The sequence below is a fragment of the Cheilinus undulatus genome, linkage group 20, assembly GCF_018320785.1.
Source record: "Cheilinus undulatus linkage group 20, ASM1832078v1, whole genome shotgun sequence".
Lineage (NCBI taxonomy): Eukaryota > Metazoa > Chordata > Actinopteri > Labriformes > Labridae > Cheilinus > Cheilinus undulatus.
Window position 1 is genome coordinate 24,029,853 of NC_054884.1, and position 8,446 is coordinate 24,038,298.

General features: G+C 42.7%; 2 protein-coding genes across 3 annotated transcripts in view; one reads left to right on the forward strand and one right to left on the reverse strand.

Moving 5' to 3' along the window:
- Positions 1 to 1,482, reverse strand: part of mta3 (metastasis associated 1 family, member 3) — a 43,488-nt gene extending 42,006 nt beyond the window's left edge. Inside the window, exon 1 of the mRNA XM_041815239.1 lies at positions 1,205 to 1,482. Coding sequence (XP_041671173.1) covers positions 1,205 to 1,232 — 28 coding nt within the window. The 5' untranslated portion in view covers positions 1,233 to 1,482. The remainder of the gene's footprint in view (positions 1 to 1,204) is intronic.
- On the forward strand, positions 766 to 8,446 carry kcng3 (potassium voltage-gated channel, subfamily G, member 3). 2 transcript variants are annotated; one of them, XR_005993470.1, is made up of 2 exons: positions 766 to 923; positions 6,280 to 6,415. XR_005993470.1 is itself a non-coding variant. In XM_041815240.1 (2 exons), the coding sequence occupies exons 1-2, from the start codon at positions 2,392 to 2,394 to the stop codon at positions 6,923 to 6,925; spliced, it is 1,272 nt and encodes a 423-aa protein (XP_041671174.1). In that variant the 5' UTR covers positions 2,178 to 2,391; the 3' UTR covers positions 6,926 to 8,446. The 2 variants fall into 2 exon arrangements, 1 of the variants encoding a protein (XP_041671174.1); XM_041815240.1 differs by lacking the exon at positions 766 to 923 and adding an exon at positions 2,178 to 3,017 and having other exon boundaries at positions 6,280 to 8,446.

The following is an 8,446-nucleotide window of genomic DNA, read 5'->3' on the forward strand; positions in this document are numbered from 1 at the left end:
GTTTCTAGGAAAAATTTCTGATGATGTAACTTTTATGTAAAAACAACTCTTGTCTGATGGTGGGTTCAAAACCTGTAGTTGTAGAAACTGAAGGCTTGTAAAAAAGAGCATCAATTTTCAACTGATGTAAATATGCTATTCTAGTACTGCACAGAGTGGGACTATCCATATGTATGAGATGTCAAATCTTGAAGAGGTTAATACCATAAGAAACTATGGATTATAAAAGTTATAGCAAGTTCAGAGTGGTAGGAGTTATAGTTTACAGACAGCACTTGAATGCAGGAGATCAGCCGTTAAGGTGACGGTTTGAACAACCAACTGAAACATTCAATAAAGAAACTAAACTACAATGATCACAGTTGCAAAAATATCACCCGTTCAAAGATGCGTATTGTTTGTTTATGTGTCTGGTCGACTATTTACACAGTCTGGGAATAATCAGGGTCTCTCTGTAGATTAAAAGTATGTGTTAATAGAGGTGTTAATCCAACCTGACGCAACGACGCCATGAATCGAGGCTATTATTTGATGTGAATTCCAGGAAACTGCTAACAATTTAGTCAGCCAGTGGAGCCAATCGGCTTATTAATTACTCTTGAGGTGAATCTAGGTGAACATTTTAAAAAATCCAATGTATCTCAGGTTATCTATACTGTTAGATGTATTGATCCGATACTGCGAGACGAGCGCTACGGCAGCAATTGTGCTAATCAGTGAGGCCATTGCTGTTGCTAACGTTAGCTAAATAAGGACTCGTACTAATGGCTGCATGCCAGAAGAGGCAAATACAAAGGCAGCCTCAGACTGCCCGTGGTAACGTTTTAGCTACCTTTAAAACACACGTCTAGTCTAGAAGTCCCTCAGCGTGTCAATTTTCCGTCTCCCTGGTCATATTAAGCCGAAACCAAAGAGCAACAAAGGTAAAGACGATACAAAAATGTTTACATTGTAAGCTAGCTATTTAGCAAGCTGGCGGCTAGCTGCTGTGGCCACGACAGACGCGAGGCCTGACCCATTTTGAATCCCTAAATATTTAGAAATTATCGCCTTACTGCTACAACTTAATGCGCCTCAGTTAATGTAACACAACCGTTTCTCAATATACGTTGCACACAAGCTACAGTATGGCTCTATAACCACACAGTGATGCAAAAGTGGAGGGCATTCTGTTTGATAAAAAGATCCACATTGACATACATACCTCCGACCCGGTACATGTTGGCCGCCATTTCTGCCCTCCCGGAGTGTTAACGTAAACCATAAACTACGAGGAATAGAATAAATTAATAAAAACAATAAAACTCGATGTCTTAAAACGTAAAAGATGCGATAAATTATGATCTTCGAGACTCCGGATGTGAGCCAAATTGGGAGTCTTTTTCTGGCAAATCAGCCCCCCCTTCTCCTCCTCGGATTCACTGTTCGCTTTACAATACAGTGAACTCACGGCAGCCAAAAGAAGTCGGATCAACCCGAAAAACCACTGACTGGTGACGTCGCGAGGGGGGCGCGCACGCGCAAACCCAGACGCTCACACGCGCAGGTACGAGAACCGTTACCTATAAAACTGGCTGAAGATCGTTTAGTTCAAGAAATGTGCGTTATTCACACCAAAAGCAACCAAACTAGTAATTTATGTAACACTTTTGAAACAATTTCGTCCACATTATTAGACGTATTATCAGGATATACTCACTGGAAGTCATGAAATGTACTTAATTTATCCAAATTTGTATTGTTTTATCGACTAAGGTTGTTCCCATAATGTTAGTGTGCACACATTGTTTTGCTTGGCTGTTTTTTGTATCATTTCAGAATCACATTTTTTATTATGAAATGATACAACATTCAACTTAGCAGTTTGAATCTTCCTATAAAATAATCTTGGGTGCAACAGTTGACTAAACCCTAAAGTTTTGTTTCTTCATGTTTGTTGATGATTATAAACGTTCTTGTTTTTCTGTCTTGTTGGAATGGAATGAACCGAACAAATCAACTTTTAAAAATATTTGTTTTGTCTGGAGACGGCGACACATACGGGATAAATGTGCGTAAAATTACGCACTGTTGTTTTCCTTTATGTGTTTCTCTCAAACCGTGCATGCGTCCGTGCGCGCATGTGACATCATTGATGGGATTGGCTCCCCCTGACTGGGGTGGAGAGCCTCCTCTACAGGCTACAGAGGGAGGAGAAGAGGAGTGAGGGACAGAGGTGATAGTTTCCAACCGCCTTGGAGCTCAAGGAACACCTTTGACCAGAGCGAACAACGCCCCGGGGAACGGGGAATCGGTGCCCCCACCTCCCCCCGAAGTCTCCAAAGTCCTGATATGGAAGGGGGAGTGGACGGAGAAGAAAGAGAGTTTTAAGTTTGGTTACAGGCTGCCAAGATGAAGTTCGGGAAGAGCATCTGCGTGCTCAACGTAGGGGGGACCCGGTACGCCTTCACCCGTGAGGTGATCAGGGATTTCCCTCTCCGGCGCGTCAGCCGCCTTCATGCATGCGCAACCGAGAAAGAGGTCCTTGAACTGTGCGATGACTACGACCGGGACCGAAATGAGTTTTTCTTCGACCGTCACGCGCAGGCTTTTGTGTTCATCATGCTGTATGTGCGCTCGGGTAAACTCCGCTTTGTTCCTGGAGTGTGTGAGCTGTCCTTCTACTCAGAGATGCTCTACTGGGGACTGGAGAGCGCGCACTTGGACTCCTGCTGCCAGAAACGCCTGGATGACAGGATGTCCGAGATTGGAATAGACTCTCTGTCTGAGGGAGACATCAGAGTGTCAGGGGATGAACCTCCTAGCCCAGCAGAGCCGGTCCAACGGACAGTGCTCACGAGGCGTGCGAGATGGCTCGAGATGATGCGCAAAGCATTCGAGGAGCCAAACTCTTCACTTGTGGCGCAGCTGTTGGCTTCAGTGTCCGTGATCTTTGTGATCGTTTCTATGATCATGTTGTGCGCGAGCACCCTTCCGGACTGGGACACAGCGAAAAAAACTACTGTGGAGGAGCACAGGTAGGAGAAAGGGCAGCCAAATTTAGAGTTGCCTACTAAAGGAAGCTGCAACTCATATGCACAAGTTAAACCATAAATATCTCAAAAATGGTGTGCGTAATAGTCTGCTGGCTCCATGTCATGAGCTCCAAACGCTTCTATCATGATCAACGCTTTATGAATAATAAATGCATGTCTACACACTAGACAAATCAAATCAATTTATCACCGAGAAGGTTTATGCATAGACAAACAGTAATCCAACCTCAGCGTTGCCTCATAATATGCTGCTGCCTTTTCCTTGAAAAGATTTTTAAAAATCAACCTCTACTTGTACACCATATATCTAAAACATAAGACAATTTTGCACAATTAGGATAGGTGAAATTTGTTCTCCTAATAAGCGAAAAATGATGCCCCTTCTATCAACAAAGCAAGATGACAATAGTCAGGCAGCAGTGAACATTAGGATCCTCACTTCAGATACCAAAACAAAGAGGGAAGATCAATAACCAATCCATACCATCAACAAAAGTGCAGTGTTAATTATTAAACTGAGCCTCCCACTTCTGCTTCACTATTAATTTGAATGCCTTTATTGGCAGGTTCACTTATTTCCCTGTACACAAGAAAGACAAACAAAACAGGTAATAACCAGATTTATTATGTCCCTATGAGCTGAAAGGAGAGGATGTACAGATGGATTATTTATTAGTGTCAGCATACAAAAAGCTATTTTGCCACCGAGAGGGATTGCCCTTCTGTAAGCCAGCTTTTTGGGGAGTAGTTCTGGCTCCAGAAAGCTGAAAAAGTGCCCCTTTTACTCAAACATTCTGTTTTGCAGAGCTTGTCTTCTCAGCTCTGAGGAGCCTGCTGTGGTCTCTCTCTATATAAGGTGAGGTTATGCTCACTCAGGCTGGACGTGGTTTTGGACCTCCTCAAAAATTTAATTTGGATCCCCACACTGAAGAACACTAGAGAGAGACATAATTTTTCAAGCATTTTTTAAACTTTTCAAGCATTCTGCTTTCTGGAATAGTTTTGAGTCTGTTGTAATGGTTGGGTGAAACGCTGAAAGTGTAGCTTGCAATCAAGGTCAAAAGGATTCTGGTTTACTTTAATGCTAGATGATAGTTGCTCTATAATTTGGTCTGGTCTGATTGTGATGATGTCCTTAGGCTCTGGCATTTGCTTGACCCATGGCTTCTATGGCAACTACAACCACCACCTCACTCTAAATTGCCTTTGCTTCACAAATCGATTGGATAATTGTGTGCTTGTTTGTGTCACAGTCCGTGTTAATTATTTTAAATCCATTCTTCTGTGTGAAGTTTTCAAGCCTTTTTCTTTCTTGGTATTTTCACACATACACAAAACTCCCCCCAAATTTTTCAGATGTCGCCGCATGTGTGGATGCAAATGCAGCAGTTTTCATCCTGACTTTACAGGAACTTTTATTCTGTTAGTCCCTGAGAAATATTACTGCATAAAATTAGTATGAGTTGAGCTGCTTTCACACATGCACTCCTGAAGATTTTTAGTAGCTTGTTCCCACTTGTCAACTGTCCATAGCAGGATATTTTTCCTGTCAGATTTAGAAGAGAATGAAAAGAGTGATTTTTAAAAGGCTTGGTGCAAACTTCACTCAGACAAAATTCTGGAAATTTTCAGGAATTGTTTGTACTTTGGTTGTTTAAAATCTGTTTCTGCTGTGTAATTTGACATCACTCTTCTCTCATAGTATTTCACACATGCACAAAACTCCCCATAATTTTCAGATTGTGCTGCATGTGTGAAAATGGGAAATTTTCATCCTGACTTATTCGGGACTTTTTTCTGCTAGCTCATGAGTAAAATTTATGCATAAAGTCAGTGTGAGTTGAGCTGCTTTCACACATGCACTTCTGAAAAAATTAGAAATTATTGACCTGCACATTTGTCAGTTGTCTACAGCAAGGGATTTCCCAGTCAAAAGTGGAAGAGGTGGGGAAGGGACATTTTTTACAAGGCTGGGTGAAAAATTCACAGACAAAATTCTGGAAATTTTCAGGAGTGTTCTGGATGTTGGTTGTTTAAGATCCCTTACCTGTCCAGTTTTCCAGCTGTAGTCCTACATGGTATGTTCACACATGCACAAAACTCCCCTGAATTTTCATGCGTTGAATGCAGCAGTTTTCTCCTAACTTGGAAGGAATGTTTCCTGCTAGCTCATGAGTAGAATTACTGCATAAAGTCAGTGTGAGATGAGCTGCTTCCACACATGCATTCCTGAAATTTTTAGAAATTAGTTGCCTGTTTGTCAATTGTCCATAGCAGAGAATTTCCCCTGTCAGATGTGGAAGAGGAAGTTTTAGAATGGCTGGGTGAAAAATGTTGTTCAATCTGACAAAATTTTGATAATTTTCAGGAGTTTTCTATGTGTGCAAAAAACAATACTAAAGCTTTTTTCTCTTACATGTGAGCTCCTGAAATTTTTGGCAGGCTGGCCCTGAAATCCTCCTGGGTGGGTTGCCCATCGAGGGGAGCTGGGTCTGAGGAGACAGCGTGATATATTTATATCAAGGCTATGAGTACTTACTTTCCAAAAGTAATCATCGTAATTCAGCTGTCTATGTCTAGGCACACATGCAGCTCTTCCAGAAAAAAAAGGACATTTTCAGGAGTTTTGTGCACACATGAATGAGATTCATTTGAATTTTTTCACACATGTACAAAACTCCTGAAGATTTCCTGAATTCTTTGGGGTTGAGCTGCATTCATGAATGCAGATGGACCACATTTTCTCCCCAGGCATTTTACTTCCAGCTCCTTTTTAAATTTTCAAGTGATCTGTGGACATAGCAGGAAAATTCACCATGAGGATGCGAGCAGAAGTGGTCACAGTTATATCCTGTGACTGGTGTGATCTTCATGCTCATAGAGAAGCTGTTTCATTACCATGTCTGCTCCCCATTTCTAAAGTGTCTTACCTCCTGAGCCCACACATACACAAATTCTTTAGAGAAATATATGTAAAAATGCAACTCAGTCTATCTGTCTTTTTAATTAGAGATTTTGAGAGATGCATGTATGAAAACAGATTTACTGTATGCCTTTTTGTGCCTACTTAGACACTGCATTTGATAAAGATGTGGTCCCCATTTTCAAGAATTTACTTAGTAGCACTCCTGTTTTGCTTCTTCCGTCCTCATAGCCCTGATTGTCAAACATGATCTCCTATCATCCATATCTCCCCTCTGCCATTTCCTGTTTACAGTCTGTTCCTCTCATTTTTCTCCTGTAGGATAGTGGAGGCCGTGTGCATCGGCTGGTTCACAGCAGAGTGCATCGTGCGCTTCCTGGTGGCCAGAGACAAATGGGACTTCCTCCGCCACCCGCTGAACATCATAGATGTCATCGCCATCACCCCTTACTATGTCACCATGGCGCTGGCCCGGGCGGGAATGCCCGGCGCCGGCCTCGGGGTCGCAGGTGTGTTCTTACGGGTGCTGAGGATGATGCGGGTGTTCTGGCTCATGAAGCTGGCAAGGCACTTCTTGGGCCTGCAGACACTGGGGCTGACGCTCAGGCGCTGCTATAGAGAAATGGTGATGCTGATGGTGTTTGTGTGCGTCGCCATGGCGATATACAGCGCCTTGGCTCAGCTGCTGGAGCATGGTTTGGATTTAGGAGCACAGAACCAGGATTACGCCAGCATCCCTGCCGCGGCATGGTGGGTCATCATCTCTATGACAACAGTGGGATACGGGGATGTGTACCCAGTGACAATCGGAGGGCGGGTGCTTGGTGGGATGTGTGTAGTAAGCGGGATAGTTCTCCTGGCTCTGCCGATCACGTTCATATACCATAGTTTTGTGCAGTGCTACCATGAACTCAAACTCCGCTCAGCCAGGTATGCACGCAGCCTTTCCACAGAGGTACTGCAGTGAAAATGTTTTTTTTTCTGAAACATTAACGCCAGGAACAAGCTCAGCAAACCAGCTGCTGTTCTCATGTGAAATAATTACAAACTGCCCTGTTTCCTGCCTGAGTTGCACCTGATTTTATTTGGCCTGTCTACCTCCTGCCTGTGGCATTGATGATCTTCAATCATCCGCAGCCAGCATGCTCAGCGCCTGCCTCCTCCTGCTGAAGAAGAATAGAAATACACCCATTATTATTTATTAAACACACGCACAGGGGCAGTAAATCCAGTTTTGACCGTGGCTGCTGTTTACACTGTATCCCCATGGTTACAAAAAAAGCCTGCCTCTTTTTTCCCTCTATGCTGGATCAAGTGCTTGTGTGTGTTTGTATTTGTGCGTTTATTTGTCTGACCATGAGCCTTTCACTTAGTCTCGGCTTTGCACCCAGATGGTCCGAGTTACACAAGATTGATGTGTGACCTAGATGCATTCTGTTAAAGCTGTGAAACATGGAGAAGGAGCGAACATGTAAGTGCAAAGTGGGGACGGAGAAAGGGCATGCAGAGGGCTTAGTGTGCAGGAGAGGCTGAAGCCTCAGATAATGAAATATAGAGACAGGTCAGCGAGGAGTGCAGAGTGGCAGACAAATAAAAGGATGACAGATATGATGGAGCAGATGGAGCCTGAAACAAGACAGCAGTGACGGCAATGTTAAGGATGAATACCTGAAGTGTGTTGCTTTCGCTATAAGTGAGTGTCTGGTATTTTGTATTTCCGTCACCTAGGCAATCTCATCCTCCAGCATGTCAATCATAATGGAGGCTTATTTGTGTGCATTTAGATATAGGCCGGATACATGTGTACCTTTTCTCCTTGCAGCCCTGGAATTATTGTGAGTGACAGCACAGGATAAATTAAAAAAAAGACTGGAAATAAGCAGAGCATGTCACAGATTACAGTTCTGACATCCATGATTCAGACATGTTTGTACTTTCTGAGCTTTGCCAAGATGATATGATTTATTGAAGGGACACATGATCCAAACAAACAAGTCCACACCTCTCCCACATAACAGTCTTTCTCTGCCTGTCCTCTCCTCTCCTCCTCCTCCTCCTCCCGTCATCATCCTCTTTTAACACACATGCAGAAAAAGCTTGTGCTGCTCTGTTGCAAAAGGGAATTAAACAATTAATCTGCCTGATCATTATCTGTCTGTCCTTAAAGTTATAGTCTCTTCTTACCTCATAAACCATGCAGCCTTGTATGACTTTAATGTGTATCCTAGATCGTACATATCTCAATATCTTTGTCGTTTCCTTGTGTTTTGTGTGCTTTTTAAGTAATGTAACAAATGAAAGAGAATCCATATTTTGACACCAACCCCACACATCATTTTTTAATTCATGCAGCGTAGCTAATAGTTGAGTAAGTTTTGGCCGGGCCTGATTGAAACTATCAATCAAAACTTTTTCATAAGCCGAAATGTTCTTGTAATTAATGTAATGAATGTGTGCAGTTTTTAAAATAAAATTACCCTGAGTGAAA

Bases quoted from the DNA above. Each gene is read 5' to 3' on its own strand.
- kcng3 (XM_041815240.1), top strand. From the start codon at position 2,392: ATGAAGTTCGGGAAGAGCATCTGCGTGCTCAACGTAGGGGGGACCCGG. The intron at 3,018-6,279 runs GTAGGAGAAAGG...TTTCTCCTGTAG, and splicing joins ACTACTGTGGAGGAGCACAG to GATAGTGGAGGCCGTGTGCA.